The sequence below is a fragment of the Oncorhynchus clarkii genome, chromosome 20 (assembly GCF_045791955.1).
Source record: "Oncorhynchus clarkii lewisi isolate Uvic-CL-2024 chromosome 20, UVic_Ocla_1.0, whole genome shotgun sequence".
Lineage (NCBI taxonomy): Eukaryota > Metazoa > Chordata > Actinopteri > Salmoniformes > Salmonidae > Oncorhynchus > Oncorhynchus clarkii.
This window is the reverse complement of record NC_092166.1, coordinates 44,904,937-44,932,814: the sequence shown is the minus strand read 5'-3', so window position 1 is coordinate 44,932,814 and position 27,878 is coordinate 44,904,937. Positions and strand designations below refer to the sequence as shown.

At 43.0% G+C, this 27,878-nt stretch overlaps 1 protein-coding gene across 1 annotated transcript in view; it reads left to right on the top strand.

Moving 5' to 3' along the window:
- The window catches only part of LOC139377450 (TANK-binding kinase 1-binding protein 1-like), a 59,087-nt gene extending 32,502 nt beyond the window's left edge, over positions 1 to 26,585 (top strand). Inside the window, exons 7-9 of the mRNA XM_071120481.1 lie at positions 20,179 to 20,294; positions 22,722 to 23,548; positions 23,940 to 26,585. Of these exons, the coding sequence (XP_070976582.1) occupies positions 20,179 to 20,294; positions 22,722 to 23,548; positions 23,940 to 24,068 (1,072 nt within the window). The 3' untranslated portion in view covers positions 24,069 to 26,585. The remainder of the gene's footprint in view (positions 1 to 20,178; positions 20,295 to 22,721; positions 23,549 to 23,939) is intronic.
- The last annotated feature ends 1,293 nt before the right edge of the window (positions 26,586 to 27,878 follow it).

Here is a 27,878-nt window from a genome sequence, read left to right as displayed (position 1 = left end):
GTTCGGATCACAAAGAAGAACATTCATGAGATGCAGAAAAAATTAAAAGATGCTGGAGAGGTGCTTGACGCCATCTGTCAAGCATGGTGGAGGCAATGTGATGGTCTGGGGGTGCTTTGGTGGTGGTTAAGTGAGATATTTGTACAGGGTAAAATGGATCTTGAAGAAGGAAGGCTATCACTCTATTTTGCACTGCCATGCCATACCCTGTGGACAGCGTTAAATTGGAGCCAAATTCCAGGACAATGACCCAAAGCACAGCTCCAAACTATGCAAGAACTATTTAGGGAAGAAGCTCTCTATAATGGAGTGGCCAGCACAGCCACCAGATCTCAACCCTATTGAGCTGTTGTGGGAGCAGATTGACCATATGGTATGTAAATTGTGCATATCAAGCCAAACCAAATTGTGGGTGAAATCTCTTCAGATTACCTCAAGAAATTGACAACTAGAATGCCAAAGGTCTGTGTAACCGGTTCTGCACCGGTACCTTTCTGTGTTGTGTTCTGGTAAGGTGTAGGTGGAACATAAGGCTCTGGACACAATTCAGCCGGTTGTCTCTCTTTTAATGACTGCATGGAATGGATACAAATACAAGGCAAAAGTTACTGCTGCAGTCTGGACTCCATACAAGTATATTTGCCTGACAAAAGACAGTGCAGAAAACCAAGGAGAAAATCATTTTAAAAACTCACGATGTCTGCACCTGAAAGAGACCCTCTCCCGCCACAAAGCTAAAGATAGTTGAGCTAGCCTTGAAAAGTTGCACTCGAACATTATCCCCATTCACATTATGTATATTCCTATAAACAGTAAGCTATCTGCAAGCAGATTCAGAGGAATCTAAGGTTGATCAGGCCTGAGAACCTCCTAGACAAATATGATGCACTCGACCTCACATCACATTATCCCTTGACCATTCTACACATCACTTACAGTCGTGGCCAAAAGTTTTGAGAATGACACAAATATTCATTTTCACAAAGTTTGCTGCTTCAGTGTCTTTAGATATTTTTGTCAGATGTTACTTAGTGTCAAAGGCTTTAATTGACAATTACATGAAGTTGATGCAAAGAGTCAATATTTGCAGTGTTGACCCTTCTTTTCCAAGACCTCTGCAATCCGCCCTGGCATGCTGTCAATTATCTTCTGGGCCACATCCTGACTGACGGCAGCCTATTCTTGCATAATCAGTGCTTGGAGTTTGTCAGAAATTGTGGGTTTTTGTTTGTCCACCCTCCTCTTGAGGATTGACCACAAGTTCTCAATGGGATTAAGGTCTGGGGAGTTTCCTGGCCAAAATATCGATGTTTTGTTCCCCGAGCCCCTTAGTTATTACTTTTGCCTTATGGAAAGGTGCTCCATCATGCTGGAAAGCCCACTCCCTTGGCTGAGAAGCAACCCCACACATGAATGGTCTCAGGATGCTTTGCTGTTGGCATGACACAGGGCTGATGGTAGGGCTCACCTTGTCTTCTCCGGATCAACTTTTTTCCGGATGCCCCAAACAAAAGGGATTCATCAGAGAAAATGACTTTACCCCAGTCCTCAGCAGTCCAATCCCTGTACCTTTTGCAGAATATTAGTCTGTCCCTGATGTTTCTCATGGAGAGAAGTGGCTTCTTTGCTGCCCTTCTTGACACCAGGCCATCCTCCAAAAGTTTTCGCCTCACTGTATGTGCAGATACACTCACGCCCGACTGCTACCATTCCTGAGCAAGCTCTGTACTGGTGGTGCCCCGATCCCGCAGCTGAATCAACTTTAGGAGACGTCCTGGCGCTTGCTGGACTTTTTTGGGCGCCCTGAAGCCTTCTTCACAACAATTGAACCACTCTCCTTGAAGTTCTTAGTGATCCGATAAATGGTTGATTTAGGTGCAATCTTACTGGCAGCAATATCCTTGCCTGTGAAGCCATTTTTGTGCAAAGCAATGATGACGGCAATTGTGTTTCCTTGCAGGTAACCATGATTGAAAGAGGAAGAACGATGATTCGAAGCACCACAATCCTTTTGAAGCTTCCAGTCTGTTATTTGAACTCAATCAGCATGACAGAGTGATCTCCAGCCTTGTCCTCATCAACACTCACACCTGTATTAACGAGAGAATCACCGACATGATGTCAGCTGGTCCTTTTGTGGCAGGGCTGAAACGCAGTGGAATTTTTGGGGGGGAATTCAGTTCATTTGCATGGCAAAGAGGGACTTTGCAATAAATTCATCTGATCACTCTTCATAACATTCTGAAGTATATGCAAATAGCCATCATACAAACTAAGGCAGCAGACTTTGTGAAATTAATATTTGTGTCATTCTCAAAACATTTGGCCACGACTGGCTTTACATATCCATAAATAATCCTCAGAACAACAAATAAAGAAAACCCTTTTTAAAACAGAGTTAGTACCCCCTTGGTGTTTCCTTTATCATCCACCAGCTCATGATGCCATATGTGTGTATGTAGGTTTCTGTCAATGACCGTGAACACCTTAGCTTCCCACTTGTCGGCAAGTTTAATTTTTTCCCTACTCCAGTTGAAGTCGGACGTTTACACCTTAGCCAAATACATTTAAACTTAGTTTTTCACAATTCCAGACATTTAATCCAAGTAAACACTCCCTGTCTTAGGTCAGTTATGATCACCACTTTATTTTAAGAATGTGAAATGTCAGAATAATAGTAGAGAGAATGATTTATTTCAGCTTTTATTTCTTTCATCACATTCCCAGTGGGTCAAAAGTTTACATACACTCAATTAGTATTTGGTAGCATTGCCTTTAAACTGTTTAACTTGGGTCAAATGTTTCGGGTAGCCTTCCACAAGCTTCCCACAATAAGTTGGGTGAATTTGGCCCATTCCTCCTGACAGAGCTGGTGTAGCTGAGTCAGGTTTGCATGCCTCTTTGATCGCACACACTTTTTCAGTTCTGCCCACACATTTTCTATAGGATTGAGGTTAGGGTTTGTGATGGCCACTCCAATACCTTGACTTTGTTGTCCTTAAGCCATTTTGCCACAACTTTGGAAGTATGCTTGGGGTTATTGTCCATTTGGAAGACCCATTTGTGACCAAGCTTTAACTTCCTGACTAATGTCTTGAGATGTTGCTTCAATATATCCACATAATTTTGCACCCTCATGGCCTCCCAGGTGGCGCAGTGGTTAAGGGCTCCTTACTGCAGCGCCAGCTGTCCCACCAGAGACTCTGGGTTCACGCCCAGGCTCTGTCGTAACCGGCCACGACCAGGAGGTCTGTGGGGCGACGCACAATTGGCCTAGCGTCGTCCGGGTTAGGGAGGGTTTGGCCGGTAGGGATATCCTTGTCTCATCGCGCACCAGCGACTCCTGTGGCGGGCCGGGCGCAGTGCACACTAACCAAGGTTGCCAGGTGCACGGTGTTTCCTCCGACACATTGGTGCGGCTGGCTTCCGGGTTGGATGCGCTGTTAAGAAGCAGTGCGGCTTGGTTGGGTTGTGTATCAGAGAAGGCATGACTTTCAACCTTCGTCTCTCCTGAGCCCGTACGGGAGTTGTAGCGATGAGACAAGATAGTAGCTACTAAACAATTGGATACCATGAAATTGGGGAGAAAAAGGGGTAAAAACCAAAAAATCATTGCTTCCTCTTAATGACATTTATTTTGCGAAGTGCACCAGTACCTCCTGCAGCAAAGCACCCCCACAGCATGACGCTGCCACCCCCGTGCTTCACGGTTGGGATGGTGTTCTTCGGCCCTTTTTCCTCCAAACATAACGATGGTCATAATGGCCAAACAGTTCTATTTTTGTTTCAACAGACCAGAGGACATTTCTCCAAAAAGTACAATCTTTGTCCCCATGTGTAGTTAAAAACCGTAGTCTGGCTTTTTTAATGGCGGATTTGGAGCAGTGGCTTCTTCCTTGCTGAGCGGCCTTTCAGGTTATGTCGATATAGGACTTGTTTTACTGTGGATATAGATACTTTTGTATCTGTTTCCTCCAGCATCTTCACAAGGTCCTTTGCTGTTGTTCTGGGATTGATTTGCACTTTTCGCACCAAAGTACGTTCATCTCTAGGAGACAGAACACTTCTCCTTCCCGAGCGGTATGACGATTACGTGGTCCCATTGTGTTTATACTTGCGTACTATTGTTTGTACAGATGAACGTGGTACCTTCAGGCGTTTGGAAATTGCTCCCAATGATAAACCACACTGGTGGAGGTCTACAATCTTTGTGGAGGTCTTGGCTGATTTCTTTTGATTTTCCTGTGATGTTAAGCAAAGAGGCACTGCGTTTGAAGGTAGGCCTTGAAATATATCCACAGGTACACCTCCAATTGACTCAAATGATGTCAGTTAGCCTATCAAAAGCTTCTAAAGCTATGACATAATTTTCTGAAATTTTCCACACTGTTTAAAGGCACAGTCATCTTAGTGTATGTAAACTTCTGACCCACTGGAATTGTGATACAGTGAATTATAAGTTAAATAATTTGTCTGTAAGCAATTGTTGGAAAGATTCTTGTGTCATGCACAAAGTAGATGTCCTAACCGACTTACCAAAGCTATAGTTTGTTATCAAGAGTGGTTGAAAAACAAGTTTTAATGACTCCAACCTAAGTGTATGTAAACTTCCGACTTCAATTGTAGGTATGTTGTAAAAGCCTGACGTCAAGTCCATGGTACTGAAGTAGGTGTTTCTCCCTAGGGCTGCATGACAGTCAGATTGGTGTGGAAGTGACGTGCATCTTTGAATGTCCTTGCATTTAGCCATCTGAAATCTGTACATATACGAAGACCACCACCGTCTTTCTTCCACACCATTACTAGAGGGGAAGCATTTTCGCTAACGAATTTCCTGATTATTTCCTGTTCCTCCATTTCTGTCAACACTTGTCGTAGTTTCTGGTAATGGGCAGGCGGAACCCTCAGATATGGTAGGTGAAATGGTATGTCATCTGTGAGTCAAATGCGATGCTCAAAGCCCTTGGCTTCGCCACAATCCAGAGCGCTCTTGGAGAACACACCGTTGTAGTTAATAAGTAACTGAACTAATTTCTCTCTTGATGCTTGACTGATTGTTCGATGTCAATCTCTCCCAACCCTACATCTAGCAGTCTCTGCTTCAAATCCACGGAGTCGGTTGTGATGGGCTGCTTTCCTAGAGTTCCCCCTTCCATCTTTCAGGAGCCTTGGAAAACGGTGAAGTCCTCCACAGCCAGACAGGGAGACACATCAGCCAGCTTGCAGTTTCTCTTTAGAGTGAAAGGTTTGTCCGATAGGTTCGTGACTTTCATGGGCCCCCACCTGTCGCCCCACATGGGTGTGATGACTCGACCCACCATGGTATTTTGTGGCATGGTCTTGGATGAAGTGGGTTCGACCACAATAGTGCTCCCTGGAGACATTGGCACGCTGTTGGGAAGCCTCCCCCATACCAGATGCTCTTGTTTAGCGAGGAGTGTGACAGCCTGGTTGAGTTTGACTGTCCCTATTTTTCTGGGCATTTCTTCACTCTGCCAACATGTCAGGTTAGTCATCATGTTCAAGAAGTACTCACCTGCAGGTGATGGCTGCGAAGTACATTCTGATATGAGTCTCCAGTACTCGTCAGTACCCTTCATTTGATGCATAAGGTGTTTTATCAAGTTTGTACCGAGAATGAGATCATCGTGCTGACCTGGGACTATGAGCACAGGGACTAAAAAACTAATCCCGTACACGTTAAGGTCAATTTCATACATGCATTTTGGTTGTGCCGTTTTCCCCCCCGACACCAACGAGAATGACTGGCTCTGATCGTGGCTTCTTCTCTAGACTAATATTTTCCGCAAGCATTCTTTGATCTGCTGCTTCACTTAAAGTACAGGCCATGGAGCCAGTGTCAAGCATCCCTTTCAATTGGAACTGGTTATTTACAGTGACTGGGGCATAAAACAGTTCATCAAATGGCGTTACTCTTTGTATGTTCTGCGCTATGCCCCGAACCCCTTCTGGTGCTGTACTACATGCGTTCACATATCGTTGTTCTAAGTCTTCATCACACTCGAGGGCTTGTTTCTCTTGATCTGCATATCCCCCCTCCAAATGCGGGTCCGCTAGTTTAACGTCTCTGCTCCATTGGTTGCTCGTGTGTGCTCCTCACTGTATCTAGGCCCAGCCTTTGGACAGTTTTTCTTCCAGTGAACTGACTCAAAGCATGACAAACACAGACCCTCCCTTCTACAGTGTGCAAGTGTAGAGTGGTTTGAATCGTTACACACCTTGCAATATTTTCTGTAAGAGTACACTTGTTTGCGGTCTTACTGTTGTCTGAGTGTTCTGCGTTAGCACACGATCAAGTAAGCTTATCATGGTTGCATGCAGTTTCCTTCAGTTTGATTAGAGGGTGTGACAATTACCTCACTCTGGTTAGGAGACACTGGACAAGATGTCACTTCATCTTCAAGTGTAGGCGTCTGGACATGTGTGACTACCTGTCTCACAGCAGCAGGGCGCTGTGACTTGGTCAACATTTGGGCTTTTATTTCAGACTGATTCTCGTCTAGACGTTCTTGTATCTCAGTTGCTGTCCACCTATCAGCTGTTTTGAACTTTAGACTGCATGACCAACTTCATACCAGATAAATTAAGGGAGGGTGTGTCAGTGAATGTCTGGCCTGCACTGGAGCTCTGAGCATGTGCACCACTATCCTCCTTCCCCTCACCTTTCTTCCTAATTTGAGCTGATATAGACTGTCCTATCTGATGGGCGAGTTGTGTGATAAGATTTCCCAAGTTAGGACTGGCCACCTCTGAACTATCTGAGTGAGTGTCACTTGGCATAATTACAGGAGCTGAGGGTGTGTTGTTAGGCACCCGAGTAGAGCAAAACTTTGGTGAATCTACAACATCTATAGTTCTATCTGGGGTCTGAGGCAACTCCCTGAAAAACCTCCCTCTCCCAAGACCCAGTTCAAGCTCATCACTGAAAACACTGTCTCCTTTTCCAACAATATAAGTCATATTCACTATCAATATACACAACTAAAATTAAATATATGTATCAACAATTTCAAATGAATCAGTTAATCTAAGAGATATACCTAACAAAACATTTGTTTTTTCCCCTTGCGTGTGTAAGAGATGTCACTTCCAACCTGTTTATAGCATAGCAACTCCCAGCGACCAAGTTGGTGTTGATAAATGGTGATTCACAATGACCCATGTTGATCCGGGTCACGGCACCAATGTAACTTTTTCTGCACCGGTACCTTTCTGCGTTGTGTTCTGGTAAGTTGTAGGTGGAAGATAAGGCTCTGGACACAATTCAGCCGGTTGTCTCTCTTTTAATGACCGCATGGAATGGAAACAAATACAAGGCAAAAATTACTGCTGTAATCTGGACTCCATACAAGTATATTTGCCTCTCCTCATCACGCTCTGAGCTAACTGAGGAGTAAGAGCATGGCTCCCGTTGATGACATCACAGCATTAACACAATTTAGAAAATAAATACATAAAATAATTCACTCTTGGAAGTAATGAAATACATCTAAAAATAACCTTAAAATAATAAAAAAATATATATATATTTTTAAAATTACAATTTCGGTGAAAATACATCAAGTATATTTTACACCTGTTACATCAGCAAGGCTGTAATTGCTGCAAATGGAGGACTCTTTGAGGAAAGCAAAGTTTGAAGGACACAATTATTATTTCAATTAAAAATCATTATTTAGAACCTTGTCAACGTCTTGAATATATTTCCTATTCATTTTGCAACTAATTTCATGTAGGTTTTCATGGAAAACAATGACATTTCTACGTGACCCCAAACTTTTGAACGGTAGTGGATATGTTGAGTTATGTTTAGGATCTGCATTTCTTACAGTTGAGTGACAGCAGACAGGCTGTACTCAATAGTAGTATGGCAAAATAGATGTTAGAGCACACAAACAAAAAGCTGTGTAGCAGTTACAGAAACAGCAAGCCTACAGTCCAGTCCGTACTCTCTAATGTGTATTCAGAGGTCAGCTCCAGCTCATACGGCCCACACACAATTCCTTTCCCACACATACCAGCATATAGATTGGCTGTCATGAATCTCCTCTCGCTAGATACACACTCATCATCTCTCCTCCCACACACACACACACACCTCCAAATAGCTTTTCCAAAGCAAAGGGGGCTGCAGTGCAATTGAAGTCTTGGTAGCTTTGATACCAAACATAAGAGATCACACACGCGTGAGTGAAATGTGTTGCATTCCAAGCCGTGCTTTTTAAAGATTGTCGAGAGGCGCAGGCGAAGTTGAGAATTGTGTGAGCAGAAGTGTGAAAAGGAAGTCGCGGATGTCAAAATAGTCAATAAATACAGTTTGGTGCTCAGAAAATCCAAGAGACTTGAGACTGTAACCGAGGTGTAGATAGTCACTCAGACATCCCCCTTGGACTGTAAAAGAAGGATAGGAGATTTCAGCTCTCACATAGAATACCGGTACTTCCATATTCATGAAAGCTTTCGATAGAGGCAGTTAGGAAGGAGGGAATAAGGGCTTTCACTGTCGTCAATGGCTTCCACGGTTCCTGTAAGTTATGTATGGTCTCTTCTATTTTCAGGCTGTTGTGAAGGTGTTAAAGGGGCTTCAATAGCCCACTCAATAGCCCTGTCTGAGTCATACAGAAACATAGTGGGAGGACTTGGTAGGCCTGTCTGAAAGACTAACTAAGTGATGGAATGTTTGAATGCGTTGTCTGTGGTCGAAATTATTTTGTTGAATTCTCAATTTTCCTAAAATAGAGGTTCTATCGAGACCCTAAAATGGAAATGTGATGACATGTTTCTTAGATAAACAGATCTAGCTGTAATTCATTTCTGGTGTCAACACCATTCTCCTGGCTGAAATATATTGTGATGACAGTTATGTGTTCATGGAAAAGATTCAACAATAATGACTCATGATGACTGCCATTTCCTTTATCTAATGGTTCAGTGTTTACTGGTCAAAAACCTCCAGGCAAAATGGGGTATGTTTTCTACTGCCTCCCTCTCCCTCCTACACACAAAAAACCTAACACATTAAGACTCAATGAAGTTATTCAGTGGGTTGTGGAGAGTACTCATCATTTTCCTATGACAATGTGAGACTTCTCGTGTTGGCTCTCTAATTGGCATGACCATATAAATTAATTGAGATGTTTCCAGATTCGCCGTTGTACAGTTGAAGTATGAAGAAGAAGTTGTTGTTTATCCGTTGAAAATCTTTCTCTATATCTGTTGCTATCACTATGTAGAGTTAGCTGAGTCAGATTTTTATGGATATTGGTTCGAGAGCTCAGATAAGCTTTGTCTGGATACAGACTGGCACCTATCTACCACAGCATATCTACAGTACATACAGAAGGTATCATACTTATTCACCCCCTATGGATTTACAAAGTGGTCTTGAAATAGATTTTAAAATGTATAATTTGTTCATTGATCTACCCAAAATACTCCATAATGTCAAAGTGAAAATATTATTTTTTTAAATCAAATTAAAACAAATTATATGACTAAAATATAGTTGCATAAGTATTGATCACCTCTGTTTTAAGCAAGCCTAAATTAGTTCAGAAGTCCCTCAGTCAAATATTGAATTTCAAGCATAGAGTCAACTACCAAGACCAGGGAGCTTTAAAAAAAAGCCTCATCAAGAAGGGCAGTGATTTGTAGATGGGTAACAATAACAAATCAGACATTGAACATCTGTTTAAGCATGGCTAAGTTAATAATTCTGCTGTGGATGATGTATTAAACCACCCAGACACATCAAAAGATACAGTGGTCCTTCTGAACTGAGCTGCAGGACAGGAAATAAACTGCTCGGGATGTTACCATGAGGCCATTACCGAGTTCAATGGCTTTGATCGGAGAAAACTAAGGATGGATCAACAAGAATATTCCCAAAAAATGCATCCTGTATGCAACAGGGCACTAAAGTAATACTGCAACAACAAAAAACAAGGCATAGGAATACACGTTTTGGCTTTAATGTAAAGCCTTAAGTTTGAGGCAAATCCAACAACACATCACAGAGTAACTGCCTCCAAATGTTCAAGAATGGGTGTGGCTGCATCATGGTATGGGTATGCTTGACATCGGCAAAGACTGGGGAGTTTTTCAGGATAAAAATAAACTGGATGGTGCTAAGCACAGGCAAAATCCTAGAGAAAAACCTGCTTGTCTGCTTTACACCAGACACTAGGAGAGGAATTCACCTTTCAGCAGAACAATAACCTACCACATAAGGCCAAGCCTATAATGGAGTTGCTTACCAAGAAGACTGTTTCTGAATGTTCCTGAGTGGCAAAGTTCTGACCTAAATCTGCTTGAAAAGCTATGGAAAGACTTGAAATTGCTGTCTAGCCATGATCCCCAACACCTTGACAGAGCTTGAAGAATTTTGAAAATAATAATGGCAAATACTGCGCATTCCAGGTGTGCAAAGCTCAAGAAGGTGTTCTAATATGTTTTGACTTAGCAGGGTGAATACATATCTAATCAAAGTATATTAGTGTTTTATTTATCATTAATCCCCCCACCCCCGCCCCAGAATTAAACAAATCTTCCACTTTGACATTAGAGTATTTTGTGCAGATTGTTTACAAAAATGACAATTTAATCCCACTTTGTAACATACTAAAATGTGAAGAAATCAAAGGGGGTGAATACTTATGATAGGCACTGAATCTATTCTAGTTCCTCCCTAGTTCCCTCTTTTCATCCCCAAATGGGGTTTTGCTTACACAAATGTCAGAAGTCAACCAATTTTATAATATTACATATGGTTTGGGGCAATATTTCTACTAGAAATTATGATACAGTACATGGTTTGTACAGTATAGGTCATGACCTTTGTCATTTGTCTAAATCATTGCTTCTCTTCTGGATAAAGAGCAAAGAAAGATGTAGATCTTTCTACAGGTCCAGTCCAAACAAACTATTCTTTGCCATCTTGTATTTCTGAAAAGGAGACGAACATTTTCACTGCAGTCACATTTATCACACCGCTTTATTTAACTATTGTCTGTAAAATATTACTAAAACGCTGCTGAAGTTAAACAATCAAATACATCACACAGCAAAGACCAATAGGCTGCATTTACACAGGCAACCCAATTCTGAACTTTTTTCCACTTATTGGTATTTTGACCAATCACATCAGATCTTTTCACATCAGCTCTTTTTCAGAGCGGATCTGATTGGTCAGAAGACCAATTAATGAGAAAAAAAACATACAGAATTGGGCTGCCCATGTAAACACAGCCATAGAATGTGAGACTTTCATTTCTTTCTCCAAGCATCACATTTTCCATTACTACTGTAGCACCTTATTCAATAAGGTGTCCGTTCTTTACCAGTCCTTTTACCATCTTTATCTACCACCATCATCAATGTGTGAAATGATAGTGTTCAAGTCAAAATAAATAACAAAACGCTTTGGGAAGTTGGTTTGTAAGTTCAGATAGGCTATGCTTTTGTCAGATCTTAGTCTGGATAGCAGATACACACTGCTGGCATTTATCTGACACAACCACCTCCCTTTCTCTCTATGTTTTCATTTACCACCAGTGTTGCATTGTAACAGAGCTGTTTTGAAATAGCTGCCTCGTTGCCATGGTGAAGCAAATTCCTGTGTGTAATATTTAGGCAGCTGGAAATAGAGTTGCTCTGTCAATATATACCCTGCGAGAGTTACTGTGCGGCTAACTGCTACACAATAATGTGATTCATGTGTGATTTGTATGATTGGTATTCTAGAAATACTCTTTATATTACGTAATGATATTCAGTCAATCTGGAGATGAGGAAGAAATGCATCTAGGAACTGCTTGGATAGACGTCAAGTGTGAATAACTGTAGACATTTGAAAACTGGAATGCATTAAGTCAGGTAACCTCACGCATTAGTGTGTACACATTTGAAGCAATGTAGTAGCATGATTTCAAAGCAGCAGCTACTCTTCCTGGGGTCCACACAAAACATAATACAGAACATTAATAGACCAGAACAGCTCAAGGACCGAACTACATGGATGTAAAATAAGAATACACGCGTAAATACAGTATGTACATATACTGTACAGTACACTGCATATACCAAACATTAGGAACACCTTTTAAATATTGAGTTGCATTGCCCCCTTTTGCCCTCAGAGCAGCCTCAATGCATTGGGCATGGACACTACAAGGTGTCAAACGCGTTCCACCGGGATGCTGGCCCATGTTGACTCCAACGCTTCCCACGGTTGTGTCAAGTTGGCTAGATGTCCTTTGGGTGGTGAACCATTGTTGATATACACGGGAAACTGTTGAGAGGGAAAAACCCAGCACCCACCTACTACCATACCCCATTCAAAGGCACTTAAATCGTTTGTCTTGCCCATTTACCTTCTGAATGGCACACATACACAATCCATGTCTCAATTGTCTCAAGACTTAAACATTATTCTTTAACCTGTCTCCTCCCCTTCATCTACACTGATGGAAGTGGATTTAACAAGTATACTCAGTGTACATGCTGTAGGTCTACAAGTTATTTAGGTCAGAAACGGGAGAGGAGTTGCGATGTGAGGTGCTATTTAATGTGTTTTTAATTCACATTCTGCTGTTTGCTTGAGTGATTTGAGATGGCAGGGAGTTCCATGCAATCATGGCTCTATATAATACTGTGCGTTGCCCTGAATTTGTTTTGGACTTGGGGTCTATGAAGAGACCCCTGGGAGAATATAGAAAAGTATCAGTGACGTGGTCCCCACGGTGAGGGTTTGCTGCTTCCCTCATCAAAAGCCCTGGCTTAACACGGAGGTTGTAGCTGAACTAATGGACATGGTTACCACACACAGAGCTATCATAGACAACTCTGAGGCTACGGCCGAGGACAGGAATAAGTACAAGATGTCCCGCTATGACCTCCGCAGAGTCATCAAACGAGCAGAAGGACAATATAGGAATAAGGTGGAATCATACTACACAGGCTCCGACGCCTGCTGCATGTGGCAGGGGCTACAGTCCATTACGGATTACAAAGAAAGGCCCAGCAGTGATCTTCCAGACGAACTCAATGCATTTTATGCACCCTTCGACAATAACAACACCGTGTGTGAGGGCCTGCACCGACCCAGAGGACTGGGTGATCTCCCTCTCCTAGGCCGACGTGAGAAAGGTCTTTCATCAGGTCAACACCCGCAAAGCCACTGGGCCCAACGTTATTCCAAGGAGTGTTCTCACAGTGCAGAGCAGTTGGAAGGCATATTCACTGTAATTGTCAATCTCTCCTTGTCCCAGTCTGTAATCCCCCCATGTTTTAAGATGACCACCATCATTCCTGTCCCCTAGAACTCTTAGGCTTCATGCCACAATGACTACCGCCCTGTAGCACTCACTTCTGTAATCATGAAGTGCTTTGAGAGGCTGGTTATGGCACGCATTAACTCCACCATCCCAGACACCCTAGACCACATATGTCAGAGTCAAGGCCCGCGGGCCACATCCGGCCCGCAAGAAGGTTTTTTACGGCCCCTGGGATGATCTTGATTTATTATTAGAACCGGCCCGCAGCAAGCCGGCAGCCCGCAGATCTTTTACACGCACCAATACTACATTTCCCACAATGCAAAGGTGACGCACCGAGCAGTAGGCTGCTTCATTTCAATATTTATTGGCACAGCAGTCGTCAGCATCACAGTAAAATTAACTTTCAGATACCCATCAAAAATGGCAAAACGGAAGGTGGATACTGAGAACCGGGGGTTTCAAACAAGGTGGGAGTCGGAGTATATGTTCACGAAGGTAGCTGGAAAACCTGTGTGTCTTCTGTGTGGAGAAAGTGTGGCGGTACTGAAAGAGTATAATCTGAGACGACATTATGAAACGAAACACGCGGACAAAAACAAGAATATGGACATGGAACAAAGGCTACAAAAGGCAGAGGAATTAAAACGAGGCCTCAAATCTCGACAGGCTCTGTTCAAAAAAGCCAAATCACAAGGCCAGGCTGCTGTCAAGGCCAGTTTTATTTTGGCAGAAGAGATCGCTAAATCAGCCCGGCCATTTACGGAGGGGGATTTCATCAAAAACTGCATGATTAAAGTTTGTGACGAAGTTTGCCCAGAAAAAAGGCAACTCTTTTTAAATGTGAGTCTGAGCAGAAACACCATTGCCGAGAGAGTAGACCAGTTGTCCATCAATCTAAAAGAGCAGCTTGTGAAAAAGGGAAAAGATTTTATTGCATATTCCTTGGCTGTGGATGAGAGCACCGACATTTCTGACATTGCCCAGTTGTCAATTTTCATCCGCGGAGTGGACTCCAACCTAAGCGTGACAGAGGAGTTTTTGGCTTTACGTCCTATGCATGGCACAACTACGGGGCATGATTTGTATGAAGAGGTGTCAAGATGTGTAAATGAGATGGAGCTGCCTTGGGAAAAACTCGTGGGTTTGACAACCGACGGAGCACCTGCGATGTGTGGACACAGGAGCGGACTGGTGGCGAAGATACGGGAAAAGATGCAAGAGGAAAACGCGACAGGTGAGCTGACAGCTTATCATTGTATCATACACCAGGAAGCGTTGTGCGGTAAAGCCTTGAAAATGGAGCATGTAATGAGCATCATCACGCGCACAGTTAACTTTATCAGAGCCAAAGGTTTGAATCACCGCCAGTTCAAGGCATTTCTGACGGAGTTAGAAACGGAGCATGGTGATTTGCCTTATCACACAGAGGTGCGATGGCTAAGCCAGGGAAAGGTGCTTCAAAGATGTTTCGAGCTTCGTGAGGAGATTTGTCTGTTCTTGGACAGCAAAGGGAAAGACACAACACAACTCCGAGACGAAATGTTTCTGTGTGAAATGGCTTTTCTGTGTGACATTACGAGTCATCTGAATGCAATAAACTTGCAGCTGCAGGGTCGGGATCGTGTCATCTCTGATATGTACAGTACAGTGAAGGCATTTAAAACCAAACTGACTCTGTGGGAGACGCAGATGCGGAAAGAAAATTTGAGCCACTTTCCCAGCTGCCAGACCATGAAAGAGAAGCTCTCTACCAGTGCGTTCCCGAGCACACAGTTGGCTGATAAAATAGGTATGCTTGCCGCTGACTTTCGACGCCGATTTGCTGACTTTGAAGCACAAAAAAGCAGGTTGGAACTGCTCGGTAACCCATTTGCTGTTGACGTGGAAAGCTCACCACCAAACCTCCAAATGGAGTTGATTGACCTCCAATGCAATGATGCACTGAGGGCAAAATATGCGGCAGTGGGTGCTGCGGAGTTCGCCCGTTTCCTCCCCGGCACAATGCCCCAGCTGCGCATCCAGGCTGCTCAAACGTTGTCTATGTTTGGCAGCACATACCTGTGTGAACAACTGTTTTCTTTGATGAACCTGAACAAAACATCACACAGAAGTCGACTTACTGCTGAACACCTCCACTCAATTCTGAGGATTTCTTCAGCTCAGAGCCTTACCCCGAACATTGATGAACTTGTGGAAAAGATGGGACACCACCAAGTATCACCCTCAACCTCAAACAAGTGAACATTACTGTGCAATCACATATTTAGAGTTTTTACTCAGTTCAAGTTTAAAAGTTAAAATTTAATATTTGTTTTCACTGCATGTTACTTCTCCTTAAACAAAGTGTTGTTTTTGATTAATAGATTTTTGCACTTTATTTTTTTGTATTTCAATCCAATTATATTTTAAAAATATTTCAGTTGAGTGGATGATAGAAAATTGCTATTATTGTTTTTTCTTTGAAGTAAATTTAGCCCACTTTTGCTAAAATAGAAAATATAGTCTACTGATGGTGCCTTGAATACCGGTTTCTTTCATTTAATGTTCATGTTATGGGGATATTTATATAAAGGAAATTTGTCTTTTGTGTCTGTTGAAAATTAAAGATTACTGACAGAGCCATAAGAAAATATTGCTTTATTTATCTGATCATATTGTAATATATTTGTTAGGTTTTCAGTAGGTTCAATTAGGTTCACTAGACTATATGCGTCATTTAAAAAATTTTCAATGAACATTCGAACAGTCCGGCCCTCGTCTTGTAGCTGATTTTTTTATTTGGCCCTCCGTCCATTTGACTTTGACACCCCTGCCCTAGACCCACTCCAATTTGCATACCGGCACAACAGATCCATAGATGACGCAATCTCAATTGCTTTCCACACTGCCCTCACCCACCTAGATAAGAGGAATACCTATGTGAGAATGCTGTTCATTGACTACAGCTCAGCTTTCAACAACACTGTCCCCTCTAAATCCGTTACTAAGCTTAGGAATCTGGGTCTAAATACCTCCCTCTGCAACTGGAGGCTGGACTTCCTGACGGGCCGACCCCATGTGGTGAGGGTAGGCAACATCCCCTCTGCCACGCTGACCCTCAACGCGCGGGCCCCACAGGGGTGTTTGCGTAGTCCCTTCCTGTACTCCCTGTTCACCCACGACTGCGTGGCCACGCACAACTCCAACATCATCATCAAGTTTGCTGATGACACTATGGTGGTAGGCCTGATCAGCGGCAACAATGAGTCAGCCTACAGGGAGGAGGTCATTGACCTGGCAGTGTGGTGCCAGAACAACAACCTCTCCCTCAACGTCAGTAAGACAAAGGAGCTGATCGTGGACTACTGGAAATGGGGAGGGGGGGGGGGGGGGGTTAGCATGCCCTCATCCACATCGACGGAGCTGCTGTGGAGCAGGTGGAGAGCTTCAAGTTCCTCGGTGGCCAAATCACTCGTGAAGAGGGCGTAGCAGCGCCTCCTCCCCCTCAGGAGGTTGAAAAAGTTTTGCATGGGCCCTCAAATCCTCTAAACATTCTACAGCTGTACAACTGAGAGTATCTTGACTCGCTGCATCACTGCCTGGTATGGAAATAGCACCGCCATCAATTGCATGGCGCTACAGAGGGTGATGTGGACAGCCCAGTACATCACTGGGGCCGAGCTCCCAGCCATCCACGACCTCTATATCAGGCAGTGTTGAGGGAAGGCCCGGATAATTGTTAAAGACTCCATAGACTATTCTCTCTGCTTCCGTATGGCAAGCGGTACCAGTGCATCAAGTCTGGCCCCAACAGGCTCTTGAACAACTTCTATCCCCAAGCAATAAGACTGATAAATACTGTAGCTGACAAAATAGCTACACAGACTGAGTTAACCTTATATCTTTATTTATCTTTTATTTGTATTTTTGCACTGTCTCTATGCACACTCACAGGGCCCTACACACACACACTGACTCCATCATCTACTCATTCGGAAAGTATTCAGACATTTAGTTACGTTACAGTCTTATTCTAACATTTATTAAATTGTTTGTTTTTCACATCAATCTACACACAATACCCCATATTGGCAAAGCAAAAACAGGTTTTTAGACATTTCCAGACCCTTTACTCAGTACTTTCTTTAAGCACCTTTGGCAGCGATTACAGACTCGAGTCTTCTTGGGTATGACACCTGTATATGGGGAGTTCTTCTCTGCAGATCCTCTCAAGCTCTGTCAGGTTGGATGGGGAGCGTCGCTTCACAGCTGTTTTCAGATCTCTCCAGAGATGTTTGATCGGGTTCAAGTCCGGGCTCTGGTTGGGCCACTCAAGGACATTCAGAGACTTGTCCTGAAGCCACTCCTACATTGTCTTGGCTGTGTGCTTAGGGTCGTTGTCCTGTTGGAAGGTGAACCGTTGCCCCAGTCTGAGGTCCTGAGTGCTTTGGAGCAGGTTTTCATCAAGGATCTCTCTGTACTTTGCCTCAATCCTGTCTCCCGCTGAAAAACATCTGCCTCTGAAAAACATCCCCACAGCATGATGCTGCCACCATCATGCTTCACCGTAGAGATGGTGCCAGGTTTCCTCCAGACATGACGCTTGGCATTCAGGCCAAAGAGTTCAATCTTGGTTTCATCTGAACAGAAAATATTTGTGTTTAGGTGCCTTTTTGAAAACTCCAACCAGGCTGTCATGTGTCTTTTACTAAGGAGTGGTTTCCGTCTGGCCACTCTACCATAAAGGGCTGGTTGGTGAAGTGCTGCAGAGATGGTAGTGCTTCTGGAAGGTTCTCCCATCTCCACAGAGGAACTCTGGAGCTCTGTCAGAGTGACCATCAGGTTCTTTGTCACCTCCTTGGGCCTTTTCACCTGATTGCTCAGTTTGGCCGGGAGGCCAGCTCAAGGAAGTGTCTTGGTGGCTCCAAACTTCTTCCATTTAAGATTGATGGAAGCCACTGTGTTCTTGGGGACCTTAAATGATGCAGAAATGTTTTGGTACCTTTCCTCAGACCTGTGTCCCGACACAGTCCTGTCTCAGAGCTCTACGGACAATTCCTTCGACCTCATGGCTTAGTTTTTGCTCTGACATTCACTGTCAACTGTGGGACCTTATATAGACAGCTTTCCAAATCATGACAAATCTGAAATGACCACAGGTGGACTCCAATCAAGTTGTAAAAACATCTCAAGGATGATCAATGGAAGCAGGATGCACCTGAGCTCAATTTCGAGTGTCATAACAAAGGGTCTGAATACTTATGTAAATGTTGTTGTTTTTTACCTTTATTTAACTAGGCAATTCAGTTAAGAACAAATTCTTATTTACAATGACGGCCTAGGAACAGTGGGTTAACTGTCTTGTTCAGGGGCAGGACGACAGTTTTTACCTTGTCAGCTCAGGGATTCGATCTAGCATCCTTTCGGTTACTGGCCCAATGCTCTAACCACCCGTTGCCCCTGTAAATCATTTGTTTCTTTTTTTTTTAAATTATACATTTTCAAAAAATTCTCAACCTCTTTTCGCTTTGTCCTCGTAGGGTATTGTGTTTAGACTGACAAGGAAAACCATGTATTTAATCCATTTTTGAATAAGGCTGTAACGTAACAAAATGTGGAAACGTGACGGGGTCTGAATACTTCCCGAATGCACTGTAATATCCGCATACATTTACACTGACACACGCACACCCACTCACATACAAGCTGCTGCTACTCTGTTTATCTTATATCCTGTTGGCTAGTCACCTTACCCCTTATACATACAGAATCTACCTACATCACGCCAGTATCCCTGCACATTTTAAATATGGAATTGGAACAGACCCTGTATATAGTATGCTTATTTACTTACTTATTGTGTTCTTCCTATTTCTTCTTATTTCTTGTGTGTTTTTTTTCTAGTATTACATTGTTATTGATTATTGCATTGTTGGGTTTTGAGTTTGCAAGAAAGGCATTTCACTGTACTTGTGCATGTGGCACTAAAACTTGAAACTTGAATGTCTTGTTGGGTATTAATCAATCAATCAATCACATTTATGTATACAGCTCTTTTTATATCAGCAGATGTCACAAAGTGATACAGAAACCCAGCCTAAAACTCTAAAGAGAAGGAAATGCAGATGTCCTGTAGAAGCACAGTGGCTATATAAAACTCTCTAGAAAGGCTGGAACCTATGAAGAAACCTAGAGAGGACCAGGCTCTCTGAGGGTGGCCAGTCCTCTTCTGGCTGTGCCCGGTAGTCCATGGCTTTAAGGCCAGCTCATTCTTCAAGATGTTCAAACGTTCATGGATGACCTGCAGGGTCAAATAATAATCAGGGTGGTTATAGAGGGTCGAAACAGCAGGTCCGGGACAAGGTAGCACTTCCGCTGAACAGGTCAGGGTTCCATAGCACAGGCTAGAAAAGCTGAAACTGGAACAGCAGCACGACAAGGTAGCACTTCCGGTGAACAGGTCAGGGTTCCATAGCACAGGCTAGAAAAGCTGAAACTGGAACAGCAGCACGACAAGGTAGCACTTCCGGTGAACAGGTCAGGGTTCCATAGCACAGGCTAGAACAGCAGAAACTGGAACAGCAGTACGACGAGGTGGACTGGGAATGGGGACAGCCAGGAGTCGTCAGGCCAGGTAGTCCTGAGGCATGGTCGTAGGGCTCAGGTCCTCCTGAAGGGGAGAGAGAGATGGGAAAATTAGAGGGAGCATACTTAAGATCAGATTACACCAGGACAGACTGACCCTAGCCCCCCACCACATAGACTATTGAAGCATAGATACTGGAGACTAAGACAGGGGTCTGTCAGAGCTGTATGTTAGTTGATTAAATAGACAATTTTTTATTTAACAAATTCATATTTCAACCAATTGATTGATTGACTCTGCTCTTTCCCCCTGCAGGGTGAATTTGGCGTTAGCCTACACAGAGCTAACTGAGGAGTTGGGACGTCTCCAAGCACTGAGCTCCAAACAAAAAGAGATCTTGAGGATGGTCTCTCAGGAGCAGCATAGCCCAGGTTAGTAACCTGGAAAATGATATATGGCCCACATGTAACAGGCTAGCCCAGGTTAGCAGCATCCTTATAGAAGTTTACATCTTAATAACATCTAAAAGAATATTTGAAACATCAACAATCACTATACAACCTTGTCATGACATTACAAAAGGCGCTAAAATAACATTGTTGCAACCAGTTTTGTCCACTGGAAACATTCAAGCAACACCTTTCTCTTCCTGTGTCATGTCAACATATGTTTCTCTCACCTATCTCTTTACCGCAAACCCCAATCCAAAAAGGTGTTGCTCCCTATCCCTAATGCATGCTCTGAGTGTACAAAACAATAAGAACACTTTCCTAATATTGAGTTACACAGCCCCCCCCCCAGAACAGCCTGAATTCGTCGGGGCATGGACTCGAAAGCATTCCACAGTGATGCTGGCCCATGTTGACCACAATGCTTCCCAGTTGTGTCAAGTTGGCTGGATGTCCTCTGGGTGGTGATAAACACTGGAAACTGTTGAGTGTGAAAAACCCAACAACGTTGCAGTTCTTGACATGCTCAAATCAGTGCACCTTGCACCTACTACCATACTCCATTCAAAGGCACTTAAATCTTGTCTTCCCATTCACCCTCTGAATGGCACACATACACAATGTCTCAATTGTCTCAAGGCTTAGAAATAATTATTCTTTAACCTGTCTCCTCCCCTTCATCTACACTGATTGAAGTGGATTTAACAACTGACATCAATAAGGGATCATAGTGTTCACCTGGATTCACCTGGTCAGTCTATGTCATGGTAAGAGAAGGTGTTCTTAATGTTTTGTACAGTATATTGTAATGCATTTTCTACTGAAATACAGGGTGGGAAATGAGTAAGCTTTACACGCACATCTTGAAATCAGCATTGTCATGCTCACCTTACAATACAATACAATACTTGCTTTATTGGTCCATTTGCACAGATATTCTTAATTTTGTGCTGTCACAGTACTCAACCTGACACACAACACACACATCACAGGCTGGGAGCAGGACATTGGCTGCTGCAGAGCAACACCCCTGGAGAAATGAGGGGTAAAGAAAAACAGAGGTAGATAGTATATGGGACATACACTACCATTCAAAAGTTTGGGGTCACTTAGAAATGTCCTTGTTTTTGAAAGATAAGCACATTTTAAAATGACAGCAAATTGATCAGAAATACAGTGTAGACATTGTTAATATTGTAAATGACTATTGTAGCTGGAAACGGCTGATTTTTAATAGAATATCTACATAGGCGTACAGAGGCCCATTATCCGCAACCGTCACTCCTGTGTTCCAATGGCACGTTGTGTTAGCTAGCTATCATTTTATAAGGCTGATTGATCATTAGAAAACCATTTTGCATTTATTTTAGCACAGCTGAAAACTGTTGTTCTGATTAAAGAAGCAATTTACACTGTATTTCTGATCAATTTGATGTTATTTTAATGGACAAAACATTTTTGCTTTTCTTTCAAAAAGTTACAGTATACTATGGCTTTCAGCTCACTCCCTGCAGTTTTCCCCCCAGTCAGCTCAGGGATTTGAACCAGCAACCCTCCGGTTACTGGCCTGCCTCTCTAACTACATACTCAGCTCATACTCAGCCCTGTTTCAAGATAATAAAAAAAATAGAAGAATGAACTAGACTATATTGGGATATAAAGTAGGCCTGCAGCTATTTTTCTTTTTACTCTCCTGGGGTTGCAGAGTTACAAATACAGTAACTCTGCAAAACAGAGAAATCCTCTTCCTTAAGTCTGATTTCTCTGTATTTCAAGTCTCTGTGGATAGTTTGAGAGCACAGCAACCCCCCTCCTTTTTTAAATACTTTTTTTCACTCAACCACAGAACCATACGTTTCCCCTTTGAGATGCTTCTGATTCACCAATGCCAAGTCTTGTTTTAGCTAGATGGCTGATAGTTATCTTATGATTACAGGAAGCACAACATAATGTACTGTAAAAATTGTCTACATCATCTTAGATCTATGTCTTAGGTAAGCGGAAAATAAATCTATTCAAGGGTGTTTCTTTTTTGCATATCTTGTCGAGTGTGCCGCTTGTTTGCGAATTGAGTTATGTCTTTTGATCAGACAAACATTTGTACTGAAAATCCAGAGCAACACAGCATGTCTGACACACAGTAGAGATAAGTACAGGAATGTTATTCAAGAAAATAGATATGAAAGATTATACACTTTTTCTTCATCATTATCAAAAATATATTACACTATCTGATATTGCTAGAGATTTTACCAGACCAAAACTCCTCATGACCCTAGTTACTTCGCATATGTAGGCTCTAGTCCTATTTTGGTGAGAATCTATCATTTTGCTCTTCCAGAGACAGCCACAGGCAGTCTTGTCTCGTGTGCTGCTCTCTGACTCCCCGTGTCTCTCCTGTCTCCTCAGTCCAACGCCACTCCCACCCCCCTTCTCCCATCCCTCACCAACGCCACTCCCCTGTGCCCCAGCGACACTCCCCCATCCCCCAACGCCACTCCCCCGTCCCTCCTCAGCACCACTCCCCCATTGCCCAGTGCCGCTCCCCGGTGCTCCAGCCGCAGCATCTCTCCCCGGACATGCACCGCCGCTCGCCCCTGCTGGACGTCAACGATGGGCCTGCCTCCTACTCCTGCCGGCCAGCTAGCCACCACCTGAGGGCCAGCTTCCAGGGCCGACGGAGTTACTCCGAGGTGGCCGACCCCTCGGCCTACCAGCGGCCACCGCGCTTCAGCCTGGACCCCGTGTCCACACTGCCCAAGCCCCGGCCCTACAGGGACTCCGGCTACTCAAAGCAGCATCAGCAGCATGAGCATGGAGGCTCCCAGCATGGAGGGTCACCCCACAGAGGAGGCCAGCTCCGAGCCTCCCAGTCTGGGCTAGAGAGGGCAGGGAGTGAGGTGGGCCTCCACGAAAGTTCCTGCCACTCTCGAGAGCTGCCCTTCCCCCTGTCCGAGGTCTCTCCCAGGTCTCACCTGCACTTTGAGCCTCTGCCCCCCCCCACGTCTGCCCCCCAGCTTCCGCAGTCCTCTGAAGACGAGGAAGAGTGGACCTGTCCGCACCCCATCAGCCCCCCACGGACGCTGGGCGTGCCCAACAATGTGTCAGCTCATGGGGTCATGAAGGGGCCAGCGTCCTGCTCGGCCTTCCCCATCCCATCCAGACCCAACACTCTGACCTGCCACCCGCCAGGCTACCTGCACACAGATCACGCCCAGTCCTGGCCCTCCATCAATGTGAGTCACACGCACACAATTGTAAAATGGGTCAGTTAGCTTGCTATTCCGATCAGTCAAAATCAGTCTCTCTCTTTGAAAATAAACTGCCCTTGACTTGCCAATGTCTTCCTGCACTGTGCTATTTCATGGGAAATGCTCTGTGTAACATGTCATATGTTCTGATGCACCTCTACATATAAGCTTATTTTCTTCATGACCTAAATGGTCAAACTATTATCATTGATTGTTGCCATAGACCCACACTGCTTGTTGACCTGTGTGTGTGTGTGTGTGTGTGTGTGTGTGTGTGTGTTGTTCACTGACCCTCCCTATGTGGTTGTTCTGGATCTGTCTCAGCTCCTCCTGCAGTCTCTCTCACTCTCACACTGTGTGCGTGTTTTCGTTGCAGCTGTGGATGGAGACAGAAGAGAGTGACATGAGAAGCTGCCCTCTGTGCCAGCTGATCTTTCCCATGGGTTACCCTGACGACGCCCTAATCAAGCACATCGACTCGCACCTGGAGAACAGCAAGATCTGATCGCCACGGCAACACTGCACCCTCTTTTTAGTTGCAACAATTCTTTACTTACATTGTGGAGTATTTTAGGTTTGGTTTTGTTTTACAGCTGGGTGCCTTTTGTTTGACAAGACAAGAGGGCTTATTGTGTGTTTAGTAGTCCATGTATGGGAAAAGGTTTAGGGAATTACAAGGATGGCTTCGAGGTTCATGACAGACAATGTCCTGAGGGTTCCAGGCCACTTGCAGTCCATTTGTTTTTATATCTTACACCTTACCACTACTACTTGCTGTAAAGTGGCCTGCTTTAGTTTGACTCTCTACCCATGTACAGTATAAGGCTTGTGAAATACAGACCAACTACAATTAATTCCTGGAATTATCTGGGGGGCCAGATGGATAAATCCAGTTTGTTTGTTCTTCAGGGCTTGACAATGTGCGGTCAGAGTTATGAAGAGAGGATGGCAGTGTTGTGACTGTGACTGATTGTATGTAGGGAAGAATTTGTCCTGCAGGGTGGGGCATGTAGTTGCTATGACAACCTTGCTGTGGTGAAACGCATAGGCAGATTATCTGTATTATCTTGCGGCCTGATCAGAAATCCATATAAATCTGAGCACGTTAAGTTAACCTACACTATATAAGCCTATAGTCCCCCCTATATTATTTATTTAACCCCCTAGAGTTGATGTCTGCGCCCCACGGATATCTAATTGGCTTAATACAAAAATCCCCATATAAAAATCTAGCAATTTTAGCTAGAGATCTGTTTTTGCATGGGATGTGTCTCTACGGCATCAGCCAATGCCACACGTTTGCATCTGAGGTGAAAGGTGACAGAGCTCGAGCAGTGGTCTTCTCACAAAATCGTCTGTAGCATCTGAACTATTTTGCTCTACGACCTCCACAAGCGTCTTGGGACTGATCTGAAGTCGGTTCAGCCGATCTGCCCGACTTCTGTCTGTAGCGTCCAAACAGTTTGGGATACACGCTAATATGACCCCTCTGTGGAAAGGTGAGACTCTCACGAACATGTCGGTTGAAGTTCTCCCTGTACCAGTTGAAAAAAAAGGGAAGTACTGTATATCTGGAGACTGTTTAGTGCCAAAAATAAGGGGTTAAATACATGTTAAAAAAATAAAAAATAAATGTTTCCTGAGCTTTCTTATATCTTTCAGATATAAGGACAGACACTTTAGAACAAACTTCCTTTATCTGTTGTTCCATGTAGTGAATATGTTATTCAATGCGTTGGTATGGGCTAATAACAGTAAGGCCAAACATTTTTTAGCACAAAATTATTTTGTAATATTTTGGGGGATAATACATCAAGGGGTTTGAAAGTTCAAAATAAAATAGCAAAAATATCCTTGGTATGACCTTCTTAAAACAATTACATATAGCTTAGTAGAACCCAACCCCACCTCCCCGGCTTAGACAGGGCTTAGACTGTAATGGGTTAAAGGGCAATTTCCACCACTTTTTAACCTAATTGTCATTATCTCCAGCACAATACCAGTGTCGACATATGTGAAAATGGTGCATTTCTATGCTTTGTAGAAATAAATATAACATTTAAAAGTTCTCCCAGATGACATCATCAAAAGTTCCAACATTTAAAAAACTGTGATTCTCAAACACTATGAGATGCACAGTGAAGTGAGGAGCAAGAAAATGCCCTCTGGCTAATCAATGTTTTTTGTTTTTTTTATGCTACCCTGTGATGTCACAGAGAAGCATTTCTTGGACCTTTGCTCTTATCTTTTTAACCACATTTCATAGAAACGCGCTGTTTTCACATATGCAGACACTGGTTTGGTGCTGGAAATAATGAATATGTATCATTTGATATATAATGTATCATTTGATATATCTGTAAGTAATGAGGCAAAAAAAATCTGTAAAAAAAAATCTTTGTGCTGAACATGTCTTATGTTGGTGAAATTTCCCCCTCCTAAGCTTGCACAATACTGTATATAGCTAGTGGGACAGGAGTTTGTATATGGAAGAGGGAATGGAATATATTTGTATATGATAACAATGATTCAACTGGGAGTCTCTTTGGTCTTCCTGAAGATCCGACCTGCAAACACATCTGATAAAGTATTTATAAGATTTCTCAATCTTACAGTCTGAAGCTGGCACACTTTGCATTTTATATCTAATATATATACATGTCAAATATAACCCCAAAAAATCAGTGAGTGTTGTATGGAATAACACACATGGAATCATGTAGTATCCAAAAAAAAAAGTGTTAAACAAATCAAAATAGATTTTAGATTTTAGATTCTTCAAAGTAGCCACCCTTTGCCTTGATGACAGCTTTGCACAGTCTTGGCATGGCTACTTTGAAGAATCTCAAATATAAAATATATTTTGATTGGTTTAACACTTTTTTGGTTACAACATGATTCCATATGTGTTATTTCATAGTTGTAATGTCTTCACTATTATTCTACAATGTAGAAAATAGTAAAAATAAAGAAAAACTCTTGAATGAGTAGGTGTGTCCAAACATTTCACTGGTTCTGTATGTATGTGTATGGCTCTGGTTACTATATGTCCTAAAACCTAGTACAAAGGGGTGGGAAAATTAAATTCCAATCAAATCAGCTCTGAAAAAGATCTGATGTTAAAAGATCTGATGTCATTGGTCAAAAGACCAATTAGTGGACAAAATATCAGATTTGGGCTGCCTGTGTAAACGCAGCCTTTGAGAATTTACTGATGTATATTCCTATGATTCTATGTAAAACAAAATAACGACGCATTTTTAAATCTCAAAATTATTTCACTTTGGAAACTCCGTTCCCACACATTCCCGCCCACTTCCACACCTGGTAGTACATTACATCTATATTCTAATTTGAAACTAACAACGATGTCACAATATGTGATTGGGCAGTTAGATTAATAGTATTAATTACTTCCATGCCCACACAGACAACATTGGCTATCATTGACTGTGTACAGAATTCCGTGTTAGATTGTATACCTTTTGATTACTTTGACTGAAGGAACAGTCACTACTCTTTTATAACCGATACAATGCCTTCAGAACCCTGACTTATTCCACATTTTGATGTGCTACAGCCTGAATTCAAAATGTATTTTGAAACTCTATGACGAAGTGAAAACATGTTTTTAGAAATGTTTACAATTTTATTGAAAATGAAGAACAGAAATATCTCATTTACAAGTATTCACACCCTTTTGTTATGACACTCCAAATTGAGCTCAGCTGCATCCAATTTCCAATCGTCGCTACAACTTGATTGGAGTCCACCTGTGGCCAATTCCTTGTTTTGGACATGATTTAGAATGAAACACAACAATGTATATAAGGTCCGACAGTTGACAGTGCAGGTAAAAAAAAATGTTGCTAGGGATGGCTCGAGTTTGAAGTGGAGGGAGTACAGGGCTTAGCATGACTCTCGAGAAGGCTAAAAATAGATTTTGGCTTGGAAAAGTTGAATATTTTCAGAAGGAGTCAGGTAATTAGTTTAGGGAGGAAGATTGCAGGGAAAGAGAGAGGAGGTTGAAAGACTGAGGGAGGCAGAGGATAGGTTTGAATCTGTTGAAGCTAGCAATAACAAGGGAGAGGGTATGTCGAGAAAGATTGATGTCAAGATCAAACGGAGTGAGCCGGACGTCAGTTTGAGGTCTGGAGGTGTAATGGAAGGGGTAGAAGGTGTTGTGTGGAGCTCGGAGTCTGAGCTTTGCATTGATGGACATGGTTATGGCAAAGATACGTTTGGTCCAGTGCGAGTGAGATTTTTGAAGAGGGTGGAATCAGGGCTTTTTTGTTGATCAACTTGAGGAAAGACC